Source organism: Capricornis sumatraensis, chromosome 19 (assembly GCF_032405125.1).
Source record: "Capricornis sumatraensis isolate serow.1 chromosome 19, serow.2, whole genome shotgun sequence".
Classification (NCBI taxonomy): Eukaryota; Metazoa; Chordata; class Mammalia; order Artiodactyla; family Bovidae; genus Capricornis; species Capricornis sumatraensis.
This window is the reverse complement of record NC_091087.1, coordinates 7,885,554-7,909,363: the sequence shown is the minus strand read 5'-3', so window position 1 is coordinate 7,909,363 and position 23,810 is coordinate 7,885,554. Positions and strand designations below refer to the sequence as shown.

The following is a 23,810-nucleotide window of genomic DNA, read 5'->3' as shown; positions in this document are numbered from 1 at the left end:
TATGGAGGGGAATGTTCTCTTAATTTCCTTTTCAAGTTGATCATTGTTAGTTCATAGAAACAAAACTGATTTTTGCATCCTGCAACTTTACCAAATTCATTTATTCTAACAGTTTGTGTGTCTGTGTGTGTGTGTGATCTTTATGGTTTCCTTTGGGCAGAGATAATTTTGTTTCTTCTTTCCTATTTGGATGCTTTCACTGATTTTACTTACCTGAATGCACTGACTAGGATTGCCAGGAATCCTGTGTTGAAAACAAATGATGAGCGTAGGCGTCTTTGCCTTGTGCGTGATCTTAGAGGGAAAGCTGTCAGTTTTTCACCATTGGGCATGATACTGACTGTGGACTTTTAATATGGCCTTTATTATGTTGAGGTAATTCCTTTTGTGTCTAGTTTGACTTTTTGTTATGATAGGGTGTTTGTCAAATGCTTTTTCTGTATCAGTTGAGATGATCATGTTATTGTTGTCCTTCATTTGGGCAGTTTGGTATATGACATTGACTGATTTTCATATGATGAAACATCTTAACATTCGAGAAATCCCACTTGGTGGTGTTGTATAACTTGAAAGTGTTGTCAGATTTTACTTCCTAGTAATTTATTGACTTTTGCATCCATATTCATCAGGGTTATTGGTGTGTATTTTTCTTGTCTTACATGTCTCTCGTTCTGGCATCAGGATTATGCTGGCCTCATAGGTAAATTTGGAAGGGTATCCTTCTCTCCATTTTTGGGGACGAGTTTGAGAAGGATTGGTGTTAATTCTTCTTTAAATCTTTGGTAGAATTCTCCAGTGAAACTTTCTTGTCCTGGACTTTTGTAGAAATATATACTTATTTTTTTAAGGTTATTCAGCTCATTGGTGTATCTTGTTGTTAGTGGTCTCTTATGATGTTTTCTATTTTTGTGGCATCATTATAATTTATCTTCTTTTATTTCTGATTTTGAAAATTTGAGTTTTTTCTTGGTTTAACAAATGATTTGATGATTTTCTTGAAATCCCCCCCAAACAACTGTCATTGGTTAGTTTTTCTCTTTGTCTGTGCTCTATTTCATATCTTTGTAATCTTTATTGTTTCCTTCCTTTTAACTTTGAATTAGTTTGTTTTTTTGGTTACCTGAGGTCTAAAATTAAGTTTTTGATTTGAGGTCTTTTCTCGTTTTTAATGTGGGTGTTTACCTCTGTGAACTTCCCATGCTTCCTCTGCATCCCATACATTGTGGTATGCTGTATTTCATAGTTGTCTTTCAAGGAATTCTGTAATTTTTTTTTTTTTCCTGATTTCTTCTTTGACCCATTGGTTGTTCAGACTATGTTTTTTAATTTTCATAGTGGCTAGTTTCAAGTTTTCCTTTTAATTGTGATTTTTTTATTTCATTCTGTTGCAGTTGGGAAGGACACAGTATGATCACCATCTTCTGAAATTTTGCTAAGATTGTTTTGTGGCGTGGCATGTTCTCTTCCCTGGAAAACGTCTCATGTGCAGTTGAGGAAATGTAGGTTCTGCTGTTGTTTTGTGCAACGTTTTTTATTCGATTGTTAGGTCCATTTGTTCTATTATAGTGTTCAAGTCCTTTGTCTCCCAAATGATTTTGTCAGGTAGATACATATACTATGGGAAGTGAGGTACTAAAATGTTGTACCATAATTGTTACTGTCTGTTTCTTCCTTCCATCGGTCAATGTTTCCTTAATTTATTTCAGTGCTCTGCACATATATTTTTAGTTGTATCTTTCTGGTGAATTGATCATTTTTTATAGGTCTTTATTTTCTCATATATTATCTGCCTTCTTTCAGTTATCACTTGCATAGTATGTTTTTTTCTTTATTTCACTTTCAACTTGTGTATGTATGTCCTTGTATCTGTAAAGGAACTCTTTTGTATACAGCATTTAGTTAGTGTCTTGCTGATCCTGCTCTTGACGCCAGTTGTCCCACTGTATCTCACCGCACACTGCTCATTGAACCCATGGTAGACAAGGCACAAGTGGGGAAGCGGGAAGAAAACTCAAGGAGCCGTGGGAATTGCAGACCCATTTATTCTTTATTCTCTTCTGCCTGGCACAGCAGCCATAGCAGCAGAACTGCTGTACTCTCTCCCCTCATGGCTGGCCTCACGGGCACAGCCATGATGCAGCAGTAATGCCGCCGCTTTCTGGGTGGAGCTCACAAGTGCCAACAGCACAGAGTAGCCAGTGACCAAGCAGTGCCTCATGACACACATGCATAGTGTGATCAGTGATCTCAGCTGCTGCATGCTCACTGTTTACAAAACCTGGGGCAAGAGAGCCTGAACATGTTCACTGTTTACAAAACCTGGGGCAAGAGAGCCTGAACATGCCGTCTTGGCTCATTTACTCTCTTCCCCATGGTTGGGTTTTTCTTTTTTTTAAATTCATTATCCCATTTAGCCATTCTGTATCTTTTGATTAGGAGTTTAATCCATTAATATTTAAAGTAAGTGCTGATGGGAAAGGATTTACTATTGCCATCTTGCTAATTGTTTTTTGTATATCTTATAATTATTTTTTTCCCTTTTTTCCTGTGAGATGTCTTCCTTTGTGTTCTTTTTTTCTTTTCTTATAGTGACATGCTTTGATTCCTTTCTTTGTGCATCTTTTATAAGTATTTTCTTTGTGTTTATGTGCTAAGTCATTTTGGTCGTGTCTGACTCTTTGTGACCCTGTGGACTGTAGCCCACCAGGCTCCTCTGCATGGAATTCTCCAGGCAAGAATACTGGAGTGGGTAGCCATTCCTTTCTCCAGGGGATCTTCCCAACCCAGGGATTGAACCTGTGTTTCCTGTGGCTGCTATTACAGGCAGCTTCTTTATAACTGAGTCACTGGGGAAGCTGGTGTTTACCATTGTGTTCACCATGGTGTTCACCATGGTGATTACATAAAATCTTACAATACTAGTGATGTATTTTAAACAAATAATTATTTCAGTTGCATACAAAAACTTTACAGGTTTCTCCTTTTGTTATGACATAAATTGCACCTTTTTGTGTTTCATATCCATTAACATATAGCAGAGTTTTTAAAAAATACTTAATTTATTTGACTGTGTCAAGTGCTAGCTGCAGCACTCAGAATGTTTGTTGCATCGTATCAGATCTTTTCTTGTGGTTCATGGACTCTCTAGTTGTGATGCGTGGGCTTAGTAGTTGCAGCACAAGAACTTAGTTGCTTGGCAACAGCTGGAATCTTAGTTTCCTAACCAGGGTTGAACCTGCGTCCTCTGTCTTGTCAGGTGGTTTCCTAACCATTGGACCGCCAGAAAAGTCCTTATAGTTGAGTTGGTTTTTTTAAAATGTTGCTCTGTTGAAACTCTACCTGAATATAAAGTGATATACTCATCACCATTGCAGTATTACAGGATTCTATGTTTGTCTATAAATTTACCTTTACCAGAAGGCTTTATATTTTCAGATGCTGTTTTGTTGTGTATCCTTTTGCATTTCTTGTAAGGCAGGTTTAATGGTGATGAACTAGCTCAGCTTTTTTTTAATGCTAGGAGGTCTTTATATCTCCTTTGCATTTAAAGTCAGTTTTGCCAAATAATATTGCGTTTGGTTGGAAGTTACTTATTTCCAGCACTGTGAATGTCATCCTACTCTTTTCTGGCCTGCAAGATTTCTGCTGATAAGTCTATTTATAGTCTTATGATAGCTTCCTTGTGTGTGACCAGTTGTTTCTGTTTGGCTGCTTTCAGGATTCTCTCTTTTGCATCTTACTATGTGTCTCTTTGCTGCTGCCGCTAAGTTGCTTCAGTCGTGCCCGACTCTGTGCGACCGCATAGATGGTCACCCACCAGGCTCCCCTGTCCCTGGGATTCTCTAGGCAAGAACACTGGAGTGGGTTGCCATTTCCTTCTCCAGTGCGTGAAAGTGAAATCGCTCAGTTGTGTCTGACTCTTCATCCTAATTGGAGTCCTTTGAGCCTCTTAAAATTAGATGTCCGTTTTCTTCCTCAGATTTGGGAGACATTTGGCTATTAATTTTTCATTTAGCTTGCTTCATTCTATCTTCTCTAGCTGGTATTCCCCAGTGCATATGTTGGTCAGCTTGATGATATTTCATCCTGGAAGTCCCTTTGACTTTCTTCACTTTTCTTCTTCTTCTTTTTTTTTTTTGCTTTTTTCCATTCTGACTCAAGAATTTCAAAGACTCACCCATCAAGTTCATTGATTTTTTTTTTTTTTTTTTAACTTCTGCTTGATCAAATCTGACATTGATCCCCTCTTGTGAATTTTTCAATTCAGTTGTTGTATACTTCAGCTCTAGAATTTTTGTTTGGTTCCTTTTTTGTCTCTTTTTGTTGATGTTCTCATTTTGTTCATGCCTCATGATTTCATCCAGTTGTTTATTTATGTTCTGTTGTACTTTGTTTCCTTATGGCAATTATACTGGTGGTTTTTTTTTTTTTGTCATTTTAATTTGTAGAACCCTTATTTGTTTAAGGTCATTTTCTAGAACTTTATTTTGTTCATTTGACTGGATTGTGATTCTGTTTTTTATGTGTCTTCTTGTTGTGGATTTTGCATTTGGAAAACACTTTCTCTTCCATTCTTCATGGACTGGCTTTATAGAGGGGAGGATCACATCGTTCAGCGTAGCTAGAGAATCTTGGTACCTCTAAAATCTTTCAGGGGGTGCATCTTCTCTGGATTTGTCCTTGTAATTTCCCAATTGAAAGGGTTTATTATTGGTTGTTTTTTTCAAGAGTGTATAGTCTTTTGCCTTCTCTTGTGTCTTTCTGTCTCACTTACAGTTCTCTGGGTCTACAGCAAGCCAGAGACCTGCCTTTTGTCTTCCCTTGGCATCCAGTGTATTCTGGGTCCTGTTCTCTGAGTTAGGCTAGACAGAAACTAGTCCCTTGTGCAGCCCCTTGAAAAACTGGAATGTTGGACGTAATTCTTCTCTCTGTCTCTTTTTTTTCCCCTTATCAAGGGTGATGCTGCAAATTAGGCTTTTCATCACTATTGTGAACTGTGCTACTTGGGGAGAGGTTGAGGCAGTTGATATGGAATAACTTTTCTTACACATTTCTGACTGGTTTAGTCTTTGAGTTTGCTGGGGGTACCTGCAGCTTTCTGCAGGTTTTGGAGCTCTCAAAAAAGTTTTGGCATCACATTTAAGTCAGAGTTTCTGTGGAAGAATCTGTCTGGAGAAGGAAATGGCAACCCACTCCAGTACTCTTGCCTGGAGAATCCCATGAAGGGAGGAGCCTGGTGGGCCCATGGGGTGGCAAAAAGTCGGACACGACTGAGCGACAAACTACTAATCTGTCTGGTGCTTCCTTTTTCTCTATCCTGCTGACTCAGTTCTGGTTAGCTGGTTAGTTTTTTATCTTTTCTCAAATAATTTAGTCATTGTACAGTTCAGTTAATGGAGGAATATACCTGTGGGTTCATTTATCATCTATACAAAACTAACTTTGATATATATTAAATAATCTTTAGTATAAATTAAAAGATCTGTCTTAATTTTTTCACCCTAACTGAAAGAACTCTTAGGTGTTTTCTCAGCAGTGTATATTAAATCTATTAAGTTTTTAAATAACTCCAAGTTTTTCTGAGCTCCCTAACAAAAAGATTATTTTATAGGTGATCCAGCTATCTAGAATTGCAAAATAGTCAGCCAGCCAGATCTTTATCACAGAAATTACAGCATATTGCCTGATGCATGGTAGACATTCAAGTGTATAATTAGTCATGGGACAAGTTTTGTCTTGATTGTCTTTGAATCAGAAACAGAAATCAAAGACCATATTTCATGATCATCACAGAGAATTAGTAGTTGCTCTACAGTAATGCCAACATGTGCTTTGTATTCTTTTCCCTTTCAGATCTTAATTGGAGGGAGATGGATGGATATATTTTATTGTTTGTTTATTATACTTCACTCTAAAATGTCACGCTGTTTAAAAAACCAAAAGGTTTTTTAAGATGAGTAATTTTATATAAGTTTTTTCTACAGTTTCTGTGTATACTGTGTAAGAAACTGTTTAGGCAGTGAGATTATAAACCTCAGTAAAAGAATACTCAGGAGTTATTGTTAAACATATTTCTAAAGTAAAATGTAGCAATTTAAGTAAAAACTTTTTGGTGGAAACTATATCGTATTCTGCAGTTAATGGTTCATTGTTTGGATCATGGTAATAATGAGTTCACAGTTCAGATAATTTAATAATTCATTTTGGTCCATTGTAACAGACACTACCTTAAATCTGATCATAGCTGTGTCAAAGATGTTTTTTCATTGGATCTGTTTCTATAAGGCCTACTAATATCTAGGATAACATTGGTAATTCTTAAAATTTTTTTATGTTAAGTAAAACTTTGGGAAAGGGGATGGCACATTTACAGAGGTAACATCCTAAAAGAAACAAAGGTGTTCTGCTTACTCTGAGGCTAGTAAACAGTGGTTATTAGCTTTATAGACTGATGATACAAGTCTTGGGCCCTTTGTGTTTTATCTCTGACATCTTGATTCCTCACATCATCATTTGACTTTATTTTCAGTTAAAGTCCTTATACTTAACATTCACATGTTCTTTTGATCTTTGCCTTTTTTATCTCCTTTCATTATTCTATACTTTGTCCACCAGTAGTTTTTACATTGCAGTCACAGTTTCTGATTCTTTTAAATTCTATCATTCTTTTTAATTTTAATTCCAGTCTTGTTTGCTCATTGTTCACTGATACATCTTCACTTTCTGACAGTTGCTTTTTTTTTTTTTTTTTTTTCCGGTCACACCATGCAGCATGCTGAATCTTAGTTCCACAACCAGGGATCAAATACATGCCCCCTGCATTGGGAGTGTGGAGTCTTAACCACTCAGGGACGTCCTCTGATAGTTGCTGTTTATTTCATCTTCTTTGTTCTTGTATTTATTGTTTATTTTCCAGCTTCCTATTAAGTTCAGTTTAAGATCATTTTCAACTTCCATGCTATATTGCTGACAGTTGTTTCAGTGGTTCTGACTTCAGTGATTTGCTGTTGGTACAGGAACATTAGCATACTTTTCTCGTATTTGTTTCCTTAATAGACAAATTAAGTTGTGGTACCTAATGTGATCAGAGTATAACTCTTATTATAACAGGGTTTTTTTGAGTTTTTTTTGTTTCTGATAAGTACTGGACTGTTGCAGAAACTGAGTCAGCAAATGTGGTATTTGTGTCATTGATGATGATGGTTTTCCTTTTCCTTCCCTCTGCCATTTACTTGATCTGTTCTCTAAAAAAGTTGCAATATGACAACAGTATTTTCCCCACATGATTTATTTTAAAAATTTACAAACAAGCAGATAAGTTGATGCCATGTGCCTATCATCTTTTTGTTGCTCCGCCATGGCTGACTCTTTGCAACCCCATGAACTGCAGCACGCCAGGTTTCCCTGTCCTTTACCATTTCCCAGAGGTTGTTAAAATTCATGTCCATTGAGTCAGTGATGCCATCCAACCATCTCATCCTGTGTCATCCCCTTCTCCTCCTGCCTTCAGTCTTTCCCAGCATCAGGGTCTTTTCCAGTGAGTCAGTTCTTCACATCAGGTGGCCAAAGTATTGGAGCTTCAGCATCAGTCTTTGCAATGAATATTCAAGACTGATTTCCTTTAGGATTGACTGGTTGGATCTCCTTGCAGTCCTTTCTCCAACACCACAGTTCAAAAGCATCAATTCTTTGGTGCTCAGGTTTCTTTATAGTCCAACTCTCACATCCATACATGACTACTGGAAAAACCATAGCTTTGACCATATGGACCTTTGTTGGCAAAGTAATATCTTTGCTTTTTAATATGCTGTCTAGGTTGGTTATAGCTTTCCTTCCAAGGAGCAAGAGTCTTTTAATTTCATGGCTGCAGTCATCATCTACAGTGATTTTGGAGCCCAGAAAAATAAAGCCACTGTTTCCACTGTTTCCCCATCTATTTGCCATGAAGTGATGGGACCAGATGCCATGATCTTAGTGTTTGGAATGTTGAACTTTAAGCCAACTTTTTCACTCTCCTCTTTCACTTTCATCAAGAGGCTCTTTAGTTCCTCTTTGCTTTCTTCCATAAGGGTGGTGTCATCTGCTTATCTGAGGTTATTGATATTTCTTCCTGCAATCTTGCTTCCAGCTTGTGCTTCCTCCAGCCCAGCATTTCACATGATGTACTCTGCATATAAGTTAAACATGGTAACAATATACAGTCTTGATGTACTTCTTTGCCTGTTTGTAACCAATCTGTTGTTCCCTGTCTGGTTCTTGACGTGCATACAGGTTTCTCAGGAGGCAGGTAAGGTGATCTGCTGTTCCCATCTCTTGAAGAATTTTCCACAGTTTGCTGTGATCCACATAGTCAAAGGCTTTAGCATAGTCAGTGAAGCAGAAGTAGATGTTTTTCTGAAACTCTGTTGCTTTTTCTGTGATCCAACAGATGCTGGCAATTGGATCTCTGGTTCCTCTGCCTTTTCTAAATCCAGCTTGAACATCTGCAAGTTCTTGGTTTATGTACTGTTGAAGCCTTGCTTGGAGCATTTTGAGCACTGCTTTGCTAGCATGTGAGATGAGTGCAGTTGTGTGGTAGTTTGAACATTCTTTGGTTTTGCCTTTCTTTGCAATTTGGAATGGAAACTGACCTTTTCCAGTCCCGTGGCCACTGCTGAGTTTTTCAAATTTGCTGGCATGTTGAGTGCAGCACTTTCACAGCGTCATCTTTTAGGATTTGCAGTAACTCAGCTGGAATTCCATCACCTCTACTAGATTTTTTCATCTCATTTGTCATCTAGATTCTGCTTTTATTATTTACATTGCTTTGTCACATATCTACCCTTCTTTTATTCATCAATCCATCTTTTTTATCCCCATACATTTCAAAGTCACTGACATCCCTTTCCCTGAAGGTGAAACCATTCTTAAAAAGATTTCTGCCAAGTTTTCTAGAGTAACTTGCCCTCCACATATGATTTATTCCATAGAACATATGATTTACTCCATGTCTTAATGATTCATGGAAATAAAATAAGTCAGTGGAAAGTACTGTTCGTTTTAAATGTGTAAGTAATGTCAAGAGTCACGATCATTGAGAGCACTCTCACTAGATGGTTTCACAGGATTTGATAAGAAAAAGTACCTTTTATAAACAGTCAGTATGTTATAAAGTACTTGGTTTGTTTTTCGCGTAGAATAAAAGTAAGATGTAAGGAAATTATGGAAAGTAAGCCAGAACCCATCTTGGGATAGTTTTGAATGACCCATAATATGTCACTGAAGGAACCAGTAGGGAAAAGACCTTCTTCATATCTTTCCTGTTTTCTCATTTTCTTCCTCCTCTTTGTCTCTCCTTGTCCCTTCTTTACCTTTCCTTTCCTCCTTCCCTTCTTTCTTCACATTTGAGGGAGTTACACATTTTATTGCACTGATTTGCTGATTGAAAAGAGTGAGGAGGCCACGTGATTGGATGGAAGCATCACTGGAGGGCACAGTGTCTAAATTAAGAGTTGGGAAATTGTTTCTGTCACGGCCTGGTGGTATTTATTTTAGGCTCTGCAGGCTAGACTGTACAATCTCTGAAAACTACTCAACTGTGCTGCTTTAGTGTGAAAACAGCAGTAGGCAGCATGTAAATGAATGAGCATGGTTATGTTCTAAGTAAGACTGTGGATGCTAAAATTTGAATTTCATGTAATTTTTACATGTCGCAAGATATACTACTTTTCTAAACTGACTTTCTCAACCATTTAAAATTTAAGAACAATTCTTAGCCTACAAAGCTTTTAAAAAAACAGGTAACAGATTGGTCCATAATCTTTGAATTGGTAACTCTTAGTGTACAGGGATTAATCTTGTACAGGTTATTTACCAAAATGTCATTATTAACATACACATTTCCCAATGTCTAGACCTTTTAATATGCTCTTAATTAGATGGGGATACAGAATTGTGTACAGGTAATTCCAGGTGTCTGTGAAGTGAGGGAAGAAGAAAAATATTTGGTATGGTTGATCCGACTGATAACATGGAGATTCTGGCTTGGCCTTCCAGTCTTGTCTCATCAGTCTAGCTGCTGTTTCTAAGTCTTGGGGTAGAAGTGAATCAAATAGAGGGGTCTACTCTTAAATCTATTCTTAATGGTATTAAAGGCCCAAGGTTTGGAGTCAAACCTGGGTTCAGATCTCTTATAAGATGTGTGGTTAGTTATGTAACTCCTCTGAGCATAATGTAGACTTTTAGGATGGTAGTAACAATTATAACAAGAACGGTGGCTAACACGTGCTTAAACTGTGTGCTGTGCAGTGTTCTAAGGACTTTTTATATATATAGTAACTCATTTAGTTCTCTCACAGCCATAATAATCCTATATACCATCGTTTTTAAGATGAGGAAACTGAGACACAGGAGATTTAAGTAAACGTATTCAGGGTCACATAGTTACTAAGTAGCAGAGCCAGCATGTGAACTTGGACATTCTGGCCTGAGTGTGAGCTTTTAACTTACAGGGTTTACCATCTTCCAAAGTGAGAGTGCCGGGGTCCAGCCCCGGTGGATCCAGGGAATTCGAAGGGTGGACGGCGTTGGCGTGGAAAGACTTGTTTATTTATTAATATAAGATTAGATTAAGAAACTATAGTGCAGGAAGGAGATTAAGTGGAGGAAGAGGGCTGAATAGCTTGGTTTACGCAGACCGAAGACCAATAAAATTCCAGACAAGGAATTTGCACCATCTACGTTGGGCCACCGGCGCCCGCTTGAATATCTAAGGGTGCCTCGCCTTAAGCTCCCTTTCGCGCGGGTCTTAACAACCAGGGCAAATAAGTAGACCTGGCGAGCCTCCGAGCCCCAGATGGAAATTCAGCCTGGAATTAAAGTAAAGAGCAGAGGGAGGGAAAGGGAGAGAAAAAGAGAGAGAGAGAGACACGGGGGGAGCCAGATTCCCAAGAAACCAGGCCGAGACTAGTCCGAGAAGCTGGTCCGAGAAACTGGTCCCATCCTTTATTGTTCAGAAGGCCTTTTATACTTTTGATAAAACATGGAGATCAGTGGGTAACACAAAGTTATGCAGCGTTAGCAGTCCAGACTCTTATCAAAACCAGGCTTTTCTCTCTGCATACCTAATTGTATACACAAGTCTTAGGTAATTTACATCATCTTCCAGCCAAAAGGGCCAATTAACATTTTACAGCCTTTTTTCTGATAAGGGTTTGTCAACCACAAGACTTATTTGTGTTGATCTTCCCAAGGTCTGGTGCCACTCTCAGAAAGCACTAAATAGTTACATTCTTACACAGCAAGGATACAGCAACTTATAACAAGTAGAGGGAGTACAGTGATTTACAGCAAAAGAGAAGCAATTAACTCAAAAGTCTAGTGTTGCTAACATCAAAACTACTATGTATCTTTTTCTACATCCTGCTTACATTAAAGTCCTTCCAGGTGCCTAAAAGATAAAGAATATGGAGGTCTGGCAGCAATCCTTGAGTCAACAGTGAAAACCCTCCACCAATATAATTTTTAACTCTTTAGAAAAGGCTCTGTATCTTTAAGATGCTTTTAAGCTTCGTGCCTCCCGCGGTTGGGGGGCTGTAAGCAATTCACAAGCTGTAAGAGGTCTGGGGAACCTGTTAGGCAGGCTAGAGAGCTATCAAAGGGGTTTAACTGAAACATCCCTTTCAAATGCAGAAGACTAAAACCCTGAATTGACTTTTTTCCAGAGAATATCAGAAAAGTGGAAAAGCAGAGCACAAAAGCCGGCAGATTTTTGTTGGGGTACATGCTTAGGAATTTCCAGAGGGGTCCCTGAAGTCTGAGCACGCCTTGCGTATGTCAGCTTCCTTCCTCATGACCTTGTCACGGGCGGGATACCTCACACTGGCTCCCGGCATGAGAGTATCTGTAAAATGCCTATTAGGTCTTCAAAAAATAGATATGTTTACTTTGCTGAATAGAGTGCTACCTGTTCCTCAAGAAGCTTGTATTCTTGTGTGATGCCAGATATTCCATAAATATGAGATTCAAATTATGGTTTTTCAGAATGCATTTTACTTTTTTCAGTTACATACTATTTATGGGATATTTTTTTCCATAAAAGTTTTTTAGTAAGAATTGGAATTGAAATGTATCACCTTCTGTAAGACAGCATAGTCGACTTAGACTCTGAAGCTGGAAGGCCTCTTGGACTCCTGTTTTTATCCGAGTTGTTCTGCAGTTACCTTTGTGTGACCTTGGATACATGGTTTGACTCTGTGTCCCTTGTTGGCTGTAGACTGACAATAATCCTCAGAGTCATGGAACTCAGATGAGATAACCTGTGTTATGGTGCCTAGCAGTATGTCCAGTATGTTACCAGCTATTCCATAAATGCTAGTACTTTGCTCACCTCCCTGTTACAGATTTAGAACTGAAAGGAGCCTTAAAGATTGGAAACTGAGGCCCGATAGTACAGTTACTTTGAGACTTAGAGCCAGTTTTCTGATTTCTCAGTCTTGTTCTGTTTTTGGTGTTCACACTTGTTTATGCATTGCATTCAAAAGCATTATGTATATGACTTTTTTTTTTTAAAGAACAAAACCCAACATTCATATTAAAAATAGCTAAAATATTTTTGGTATTTTGAACTTTGAAACTAATCTTTTAAAAATCATATTGATAATTTAGTAAACCTGGAAGCCATTCAAATCACATATATGAAGTTTTAAAACCACTAACATGTCCTCTTTCATATTCATTAATTTTAATAAAGTACTGTTACAGAAAAAATAACTTACAAGCAATATGATAGAATAATTTTAAAAACCCATCCAATCACATTCAGAGAAATGGCTATTAACACTTTGAAATAAAAAAGGCTAATTATGACAGTACTTTGTAACTGACTTTTACAATTAAAAGATCAACTAATGGTCTATGCTAAATTCAGATCTTGATAATTTTTATTTGTTCCATTGTGTGGATGGTTATCAGTTCCTTTTAGTAATCTCCTGTTTTTATGGCATGTCAGTTTTTTCCCAGGCTTTATAGAAACATCGTATTTTGCAAAACTGCCCTATTTCACCAAAAATGGGATCTTTGGTTCATATGGTTGATCATCGTATTCATTTTTAAGACTTTTGATGCATGTTAATAATTTTCCGCCAGAAATACAATTCATATTTATTTATCTTCTCACTAGGGAAAGCTATTGCATTTTTGAAGAAGCAGCAGTGTGTGGCATAAATCTTTTAGATCCTTTATATCTCTTTACATGTTGTCATTTTAATACTTGGCACAGTGATATATTTGGAATAATATATTTTAATTTTCAGGAGTGGAATTATTTATAACTGCATATAATAAGATATCTCAAGTCATGTTCATGCAGTTTTTAAGAGCATTTTGTGGGTTTTTCTTTTTTCCTCTATTTGCATGTAGTGAGTGGTAAATTTGCATGGAACATCTGAAAAACAGAGCGGCAGAATGAATTGAATGTGTTTATTACTGTTTGTCACTTACCTTGATAGTTTAGAGACAAAGTCCTACTTTTGAGACAAAATTGAACTTACTAATGTGTCCCTTAATTGTCTTCTTGTGAGTTGTTCCGTTTCTCATGATTAACAAGATGTATCTCACGATTAACAAGATGTAAACTCTTAATACTGTTTGCCATTTAGTCCTACATGTTTGTGAGATAATTGTAAGAACATCTTAAGAATTAAATTAGGTAAATTATTTTTTCTAGTTATGATTATTTGATGTTTTTATTCCTACATGTGTATTTGGAACCAAAAGGAATAGCTATAAATTATGGGTTTTTTTAATCAGTAGACTACTCAAAGTTATGGTCATCTTATCACATCACTAGTAGTAGAAGTATATAGATCTTAAGATTTGAATAAACTGTAAAGATAGAAATCTAGTCCAGCTTCTTACTTGACGAATAACCCCTTCTTCAGTATTCTTGCTGGGCTTCCCTGGGTGGCTCAAATGGTAAAGTTTGCCTGTAATACAGGAGACCCAGGTTAAATCCCTAGATTGGAAATATCCCCTGGAGAAGGAAATGGCAACCCATTCCAGTTTTCTTGCCTGGAGAATTCCATGGACAGAGGAGTCTGGTGGGCTACAGTCTCAGTTCAGTTAGTTCAGTTCAGTTGCTCAGTCGGGTTCAATGTTTGGTGACTCCATGGACTGCAGCATGCCAGGCCTCCCTGTCCATCACCAGTTCCCGGAGCTGCTCAAACTCACGTCTGTCAAGTTGGTGATGCCATCCAACCATCTCATCCTCTGTCATCCCCTTCTCCTGCCTTCAGTCTTTCCAAGCACCAGGGTCTTTTCCAATGAGTCGGTTCTGCAGTCTACAGTGAGTCAGCCTGCAACGAGTCTATGAGTTGCAACGAGTCAGACATGACTAAGGGACTAACACTTTCACTTTCACTGACCTTGCTAGGTCTTCTGGAACAGCAGTAATGAAACATTCATTCACATACATTAAGCTCACAACGTAAGAGGGATATAAGATTTTGCTCTAAAGAGAATTTAAAATATTTGATATTCCCATGGCATGGTATTAATGAGGTATTAATGGTACTATGGTAAGGTTTAATGACACCTTTTGGGTTCAGGGTAGTATGTTTTGAGCCACTTTCTTGCAATATAATAACAAGCTTGGAATATTTTATTTATAAATATCTTTTTAAATTCTCCATATAGTGAAAGGGGGGAGTCTTTTTTGTTCCACATAGAAGTTCTGTGTTACCTATCAATCAAGTATTTACAGATGTTGAAACAAAATGGGGATTATATAAAAGAAAGCTGGAATGGTACTTTAGACTCTTCATTTTCTTAGTGTTAATTTTAAAGTGATAACATACTAAAACTCTTACCCACAAAACTTTTCAGCTGTTGTGTTAAACAATTAAAACACATCAAACAAGCCCCACTCACCAAGCCAAAGGAAAGCACAGTCTATGAAAACAGTATTTTGACAAGCATTGATATTCATAAGTCTTAAGAAATAGCTATCAAATATTTCTCTGGATAAAGGTTTTGTGTGAGTAGTGCATCTCCATTCTCTATACTCCATCTTAATGTGCAGGTTATTACTTCAGTGCCTGACTAACTTTCGCCTTGCTGACGATCTGTTGAGCTTTGTACCTGAGAGCTGTACTAATCTCTGTGCTCATTGTTTGAATGTCTGGTACAGGAAGCGAGCAGCTGCAAAACATCTAATAGAACGCTACTACCACCAGTTAACTGAGGGCTGTGGAAATGAGGCCTGCACGAATGAGTTTTGTGCTTCCTGTCCAACTTTTCGTCGTATGGATAACAATGCAGCAGCTATTAAAGCCCTCGAGCTTTATAAGATTAATGCAAAACTCTGTGATCCTCATCCCTCCAAGAAAGGAGCAAGCTCAGCTTACCTTGAAAACTCTAAAGGTGCCTCTAACAACTGCTCTGACATAAAAATGAACAAGAAGGACGGGCAAGGAGCAAGAGATGATTTTAAAGGTAAGCTGTTCTATTTTTAATTGAGAATTTTTGACTGAAAACCAAATTAGAGATTTTCAAAATGTGTGAGGTGTTAACTGTTGTCATTTGCTTAGGACATGTTTATAGTGGAATTGATTTTTATGTGGAAAAGGGCAGACCTAAATAATAATTGATTTAACTCTTTCACTATTCTTATGGTCTCTAATTAGAAGCAGATTATATTTCCAAAAGTTCCTTTCTTAATGGATTGATTCGAAATATTAAATGTTTTCCACTAGGAAAAACGTATTACATAGTAGTTACTCACACAGACTGGCCATGAACTCAGTTAGCTTAGACTAGCTGGCTTAAGTATCTGGAATTTATTTTGGAACCTGAGCACTATATAGCAGACAGAGCAAAAGAGGAGCTTCTATTTCTGAAGACACAGCAAATGTTGTAACAGTTACCTGAAGAATACTGGTTTTCCTTCTGATCTATTCTTTCCATATCATGCTCACCTTCTCCCAGGCATTTAGCACACTCATACTGCCAAGAATCATTACCTAACAATGGTAGACTCTATCCAAGCCTTACTTGGCTGTCTAAATAATCCTGTATTCCGAAACTGTCAAATTTTTTTTTCTTTTAATCACCCAAGCTTTCTTTCTCCCAGTGAAGGCAAATCAGTATTAGAAACAAGCTAATTGAATTTCTGAATGAATGACAGCCCTGCCCAGAGGTAATTCTGTTTTAAAGAGAAAGCTTTTTGTTTAAGATTTATATAAGTTAAATCTTTATAAAATTTTTAGTACCGTCCGTCATTTGAATCAAGTTTAAATTAATTAGTGAAATGTTGTGTTATAGCCTCTGTTTCCACAATAAAGTAATTCTTATAACTTTATACAACTTTATTGTGTGAATATTTCTAATTCTATGAATTAGCACACACCCTAGATAAATAAGGGAATGTTATTAATATGTATAATGTAAAAGTAGGGCTTCCCACATAGCTCAGTCAGTAAAGAATCTGCCTGCAATGCAGGAGACCCGGATTTGATTCCTGGGTGGGGAAGATCCCCTGGAGAAGGAAATGGCTACCCACTCCAGTATTCTTGCCTGGAGAATCCCATGGACAGAGCAGCCTGGCGGGTTACAGTCTGTGGGGTTGCAAGAGTCAGACACGACTGAGCGACTGAACCACCAGCACATTATGTGCATTTTCCCAGTAAGTGTGTATCACGAGAACAACAGTTACTGTGAACGTAGGGTGTGCTGTCACAGTTGAATGCAGCAAGCCATTGGGGGTTATAATACAGGATGGATGTACCCGTCTTCTTTCTGGCTGTGTGCTTTTTCTGGATTAGAGGTACTTACTGAGTGGTTATTCCCAGTCTTCGTGTACTGTTTAAGCTCAAATCTGTATAATTTAGCAGTTTGTTCTTCCAGTCTGCAACACTCTTCTTCCCGCCCCCTTTTTCTGGTAGCATCTGTATTCACTGTTGTATGTTTCCACTAGGAATCATGAATGTATCAACGCCATTAGTACTTTTGAGTGCTAATTATATTTGCTGGCTCTAGTTTCAGTTTTGGATATTGAATAGTCTGCCCTAAACTCTGATTTTGCATGAGAATTTAAGTATAAAATGGTATATGTTAAGAGTATTATTCACATATACATATATCATAAAATATATAGGTATATCATACAAAAATGTCTCAATTATTGTTTTCTCAGTAGAATGCCTCATTTTATGGATACCCAAATGTTAGAATGTTTATATCTCAAAATGCAGTGTCTTTTTAGCTAATTTATACTTATGTCTGAAAGATTCAGCTTAACATTTTAAGCAAAACGCTATGTGGATAAAATATTGGTACTTTTTATGTAGAATTAGTAGAATGTCAGAAACACTTGAAGATGTTCTGAAGGGCATGACATGTTACCAAAAGGGTGTGTGGGTATAGAACGTTGCTGTCCATAACATAAGCCATGTTTACGGCATGTGTTAACAACTTTATGATTTGATGATTAGGAAGCACAGTGTCCTATGTCTTCACTGGGTAGTTATTTATAATAGCTACTTACCATGGATTGGTTGCATATTAAGAAATTAGGATTTTTTTGCATTATCTTAAAAGAATCTGTTGTAATTTTTTTCCCATTAAAATAATGGGAAATACACTCCAGTTAGCAGTTTCGCACTTTCCAGGAAGAGATTACTGAAGTTTAGAAGATGCCTATGTGTTTTTAATAGAACAAACCTAAGGATTTTTTCTTAAAGGATTGTGGCCGTAAAAGAACTGTGTTGCCAGTCTGATATCAAGGACCGAAGATTAGATTTGTGGTGTGATAAAATGTTGTATTTTGGTGGTTCAGCATTTGGAGGCTGTTCATTCACGAATTATTTGCATTTTAAAATGTCTTTTACTCTAAAGCAAATATAAAAGTAGAGGTAGGAATCATATTAAGAAATTTTATTTGTTGGACAGTACAAGGGTCCATTTGTTATAATGACGATAATTACATCACTAAAATTATGCTCTGTGTGTTTGATGACAAAGCTGTCATTCTTTTGATTAAAGGGATATATTAAGATTTTTGTCAATAACATTGTTTTACCAATATATCTTCTTAAAGTTAATAGACAAAATATATCACTTGTTCTCTTTCCTATAAACATATCTGAATAATTTATTCAAAATTACGAAAACTATTTGGAGTGCGTCATTTTTATTTCTTCCACAGTTTGATAATTTTTACTAGCCAATATGAAAAATGGTCTTGAAATGTTCCCAGGTGGTGCAATGGTAGAGTATCTGCCTGCCAATGCAGAAGACTTGAGACATAGGTTGGATCCCTGGGTCAGAAGATCCCCTGGAGTAGGAAATGGCAATCTATTCCAGTATTCTTGCCTGGAACGTTTCATGGACGGAGGAGCCTGATGGGCTACTGTCCATGGGTCCCAAAGAGTTGGACACGACTGAGCACAGCACATTGGTTTTTCAATTTGTTAAAGAACAGTTTTATGATGTGCAGATACCTCTATAATCTTTGTTTTCATAATTTGAAATGGTGATACTAGTTAATTTTATCTACTAATAAAAAATAAATGATTTTTTTTCTACTCAAAATATGAATTAGTCATGTTTGCTTCATTTATCAGGAAAGCAAACCCTCAGAAGTCTACTGATAGACTTCCACTGAGGTCTGCATACGTGTTTCATAAATCGGTCCCCCAAGTGCAAGTGAGGATTGGAATACTAGTGTTTAGTTTTTGCAGTTTCTTTCATAATGCCATGTCATGATAAAGATTGGTGAATGAATTTGGAGTTAGCCAACATAAAGTATCTGCCCGGATGTATTAGAGAGCTGGAGGGAAGAGAGCAGCTTCAGAGGATCACATTTCAGATATGAAGTGATTTTAGTCCTTCTTTTGGAGTTAAGAGGTAATTACAGTAGAAAATGTAAGTTAATATAGCCATGCAAACTAAATTGATATGTCTCAAGACACAAAAGTCTTGGGGTATTAGCCAGCATTAAACATAGACCTTCTTCTGTTAGTTTAGAATGAGATATTGTGTTTGGTCATTAAATATTTCATATCCTTTTAGTAATTGGTTGATCTTACCTGTCAAACATTTGAGTACTTTGAGTAATGCCAGACATGTTTGATAATAATTAAGGATCAGAGTACACACACACAGATACATGGAACTTTCAGATTTTTTGATTATCTTTTCCCAGAGTATTTATTCTTCTCTTTGCTATTGATTTGTAAAGTGAAATTTGGTTTTCTACTGTTGTAAAGGCTATTTTCACTCACTCCTTTTTATTTAATGTAGTTGACTATAGCATTGAAACATTTTTGCTTATTGTACTTTCGTTTAAAATACATTTATTATTGTACCCCATAATTTGTTCTTATTTAAGTTTTATTTTATTGAAGTACTTATAATATGCAGTAAATTATTGACTATTAAAACATTTTCTTTTATACCTTGGGGCTTTCCCAGTGGCACAGTAGTAAAGAATCTGCCTGCCAGTGCAGGAGATGTGGGTTCAATCCCTGGGTCAGGGAGAATTTCTGGAGTAGGCAGTAGCAAACCACTCCAGTTTTCTTGCCTGGAAAATTTCATGGACAGAGGCTGATGGCCTACAGCCCATGGGATCACAAAGAGTCAGACATGACTGAGCACACACTGTTTGATATTCATGCAGGTCATAACAGAAAACGTGCTGTTACTGAGGTATATTTCTCAGCTTTGGTAGTGAAAATTTGTAATTATATAGGCTTATTTCAGATAATAGGATGGATTTTTCTCATTTTTTTTCCTTAGTTGATAATCGATTATGGAATGAGTGCATTATAGTTAATTTTAATTTTAAAATTGTTTTTTTTTTTCTTAGTTGAATTTCATGGGAGTTTTATGAGGTGTTAAGTCAACACATTGCTTATTGTATGATGTTCCCAAGCATTGGGGTTTGCTACTTTTTGAGTTTGAATGTTTTACATTGTTTTCCACTTCAGTCACTCAGTACCTTCTTTGAAAAGGTCAAACACTATAAAAGCCCTGATTAAGTTGCACAAAATAAACCAACATTTGAGTAAGATGAGAACTCGGAGTTTTAGAAAATAGTGTGTTAAGATTCATTTTTGTGTGTGGGCTTGTATTTTTTTCTTGAGTAAGAAAAGTGTGAGAGAAGGAACACATGGAGATTTTCTTTTTCTAACGTATCTCATGCAGTGGCACTCCTCTTAGGTACTCATGCATTCCATAACCTTGCATATTGACTCTGTTCCTCTCAAGGGAATATACATACAGATTTAAATTTTGTCATTAAAGATAACGAGAGTCATAGGGTTGTCTGTTTTTTCTGAAAGAGGATAATGGCAGATAACAAAAAAGTCTGATAGCAAAAGCTGATAAGTAGGCCTAAGCTACATTATTTAAAGACAGATATGAGAGGGAAGTAAAATGAATTCCAGCAAACTGCAACAAACTTTTTCATGTCTGTAACAATCCATTGCTCCAGATATTTTTATCTCAAAAAATCCTTGAAGTGTTCTCTTCTTTTTTATTTCTTTTGTGATTTCATTAGCATTTCACCTTGTTAGCATTATTGTAACTGTGAAAATGTGTAGTAAGTTGAATTCAGTCTGGCCATTCATGACCTCCTGTCATTTTTGCCTTAGGATATTATTTCTTGATAGGGAAGAATGGATATAATAGAAAATCTTAATGAACTCCTATGCATTTAAATATTACAAGCTGAAGAAACAGTGGTAACATCAGTTTAGGGGAGATAATCATTACTTGTATTTTAAAGACTCTGAAGTCAAGGTGGGGGAAATGAAAGGTGGCTTGTAAGGATCAGCTAGACTGCAATATTAAGTAGACTCCAGAAAGAATGCTGTCTTATTACAAACAGTGGAAATTTATTTCTAGCTTGTCCACCAATCATAATATCCTGGATTGGCAGAGAGTTCTAATTCACGCAGTCATTCAAAGATGGAGCTTTATTGGCAACTGTTATCCTCAACATGATTTTCAGAACCATCTTAGGAGTGTCATCCCATTAGCCAGAAGGAGAAAAACCTTGGCTTGAAAGTAGCACTTATCTCAGAAAGCTGGGAAAGAAGGAGAATGTGTCCAACTCTGTACCCAGAAAGGAGAGGAAGTAAATTTTGGTGACTACTAGTGGTATGTTTTGGAGAAGGAAATGGCAACCCACTCCAGTGTTCTTGCCTAGAGAATCCTGTGGATGGAGGAGCCTGGTGGGCTGCTTGCTATCCATGGGGTCGCACAGAGTCGGACACGGCTGAAGCAACTTAGCAGCAGCAGCAGTGGTGTTTCTCTTGTCTGTTTGTAAGTTGTCTTCTTCCCACTCTATTTTTTAATTACTATGTAACTATTTCCTGTTCCTGTGTAAGATTTATTCCAGCCTATTACTTGGCTGCATATGGCAGTATCTGTCAACTTCAGAGTGTATGGTTAGTGATATATTAATTCTTCTCCGTCACCCACAGAATGATCACCCTGAAAAAAAAAAAAAACAACTATAAAGGAAGACTCAGAAAGGAACTGGTTTGGTTTTAGGCCTGGGATGTTTCCAAAAGAAGATTCTGAAGAAACCTTTCTGAAAACATTGCCTCAGTCCTAGTCTTTTGAAAACAGTAGTGAAATGAGAAACCTCTCAGAAATAGCTGTTGTTTCTGGTCTACAGTGAGAAATGTGATGAATCAGCACATGATATCCTTGATTCATATTTACAGTTAATGGTGCATCATTGTGAAAAGAGTTTGAGCTCATTAAAAGCTGTGTATAAGAATGTATATAGAATATGAAAGAATGAGTAAGGTTGTACTGCTATTACTAGTACATTGGGGAAAAAAGATAAGCATGTTTTGTTTGTTGAAACAAAGATACTTTTTAAAAATAGTTGTAAATCACAAGTGGTATTTAGTGTAAAATATTTGGCTATTTTGTTTTTCACTGGAATTTATTAAAGCAAATGTGCGTGTATGTTATGAAAATAAATGTTCTCTCTTCTCCTGATTTTCTAGATGTGAGTTACCTAACCGAAGAGATGGTGTATGAAATTCTTGAATTATGTAGAGAGAGAGAGGATTATTCCCCTTTAATTCGTGTTATTGGAAGAGTTTTTTCTAGTGCTGAAGCATTGGTACAAAGCTTTCGGAAAGTCAAGCAACATACCAAGGAAGAACTGAAATCTCTTCAAGGAAAGGACGAAGATAAAGATGAAGATGAAAAGGAAAAGGCTGCATGTTCTGCAGCAGCTATGGAGGAGGATTCAGAAGCATCTTCCTCAAGGATAAGTGATAGCTCACAAGGAGATAACAACTTACAAAAGTTAGGCCCTGATGATGTGTCTGTGGATATTGAGGCTATTAGAAGGGTCTACACCAGATTGCTCTCTAATGAAAAAATAGAAACTGCTTTTCTCAACGCACTTGTGTATTTGTCACCTAATGTGGAATGTGACTTGACGTATCACAATGTATACTCCCGAGATCCTAATTATCTGAATTTATTCATTATTGTCATGGAGAATAGAAATCTCCACAGTCCTGAATATCTGGAAATGGCTTTGCCTCTGTTTTGCAAAGCAATGAGTAAGCTACCCCTTGCAGCCCAAGGAAAACTGGTCAGACTGTGGTCTAAATACAGTGCAGACCAGATTCGGAGAATGATGGAAACATTTCAGCAGCTTATTACATACAAAGTCATAAGCACTGACTTTAACAATCGAAATCTAGTGAACGACGATGATGCTATTGTTGCTGCTTCCAAGTGCTTGAAAATGGTTTACTATGCAAATGTAGTAGGAGGGGAGGTAGACACAAACCATAATGAAGAAGATGATGAAGAGCCCCTTCCTGAGTCCAGTGAATTGACACTGCAGGAGTTACTGGGAGAAGAAAGAAGGAACAAGAAAGGTCCTCGAGTGGACCCACTGGAAACTGAACTTGCTGTTAAAACTCTGGATTGTCGAAAACCACTTATCCCTTTTGAAGAGTTTATTAATGAACCACTGAATGATGTTCTAGAAATGGATAAAGATTATACTTTTTTCAAAGTAGAAACCGAGAACAAGTTCTCTTTTATGACATGTCCCTTTATACTGAATGCTGTCACAAAGAATTTGGGATTATATTATGACAATAGAATTCGCATGTACAGTGAACGAAGAATTACTGTTCTCTACAGCTTAGTTCAAGGACAGCAGTTGAATCCATATTTGAGACTCAAAGTCAGACGTGACCATATCATAGATGATGCACTTGTCCGGGTAAGTTGGGCTACTGTTTAAAAATTAGTTCTAGATCCAGTACCTAATGATGGGCATGCTGTAATACAGTTGAGTGAATTCATTTTATAAGTGACTTTTTGGGGAGGTGGGTGAATGTATATGATACTATATAGGAACGCATTGACTTTTTTATTGTAAGTACTATACTTACGTTGTTGCCCCGTCCAAGTTTATAAATGTTCCACAAAATATTGATTGTCTTGTATCATGGTTAACTCTCTCTTTGAAAAGAATAAATTTTCTAAATTTGACAACTAACCCCCGAAGTTTTTTCATTCAGAAGAGAAGTGGATGTTTTAGAGCACAGAACAAGGGGACTTGGGAGATAGCCGATAAGAAGTGTGAATGTTAAGTCTTAATGGGGAGAAGTGGTAGGATAATACCACACCATAAAATAGAAGTGGTGTCTAAAAACTCCATCATGTACAGTTTGTGAGGTAGATGAAGTGACCCAGCCTGGAGCACGCTGCTAGTGAGCGTCCCGCTGGGTCACCCTCAGTGTTTCTGTAAAGCACTGCTGGGCTGTGGGTTTCCTCCCACT

The 23,810-nt window shown here is 37.1% G+C and overlaps 1 protein-coding gene across 2 annotated transcripts in view; it reads left to right on the top strand.

Moving 5' to 3' along the window:
- UBE3A (ubiquitin protein ligase E3A) overlaps window positions 1–23,810 on the top strand; it is a 94,520-nt gene that overhangs the window by 48,410 nt on the left and 22,300 nt on the right. For both annotated transcript variants that reach the window (XM_068990894.1, XM_068990895.1), the window contains 2 exons: window positions 15,167–15,471; window positions 22,002–23,248. In XM_068990894.1, coding sequence (XP_068846995.1) covers window positions 15,167–15,471; window positions 22,002–23,248 — 1,552 coding nt within the window. The remainder of the gene's footprint in view (window positions 1–15,166; window positions 15,472–22,001; window positions 23,249–23,810) is intronic.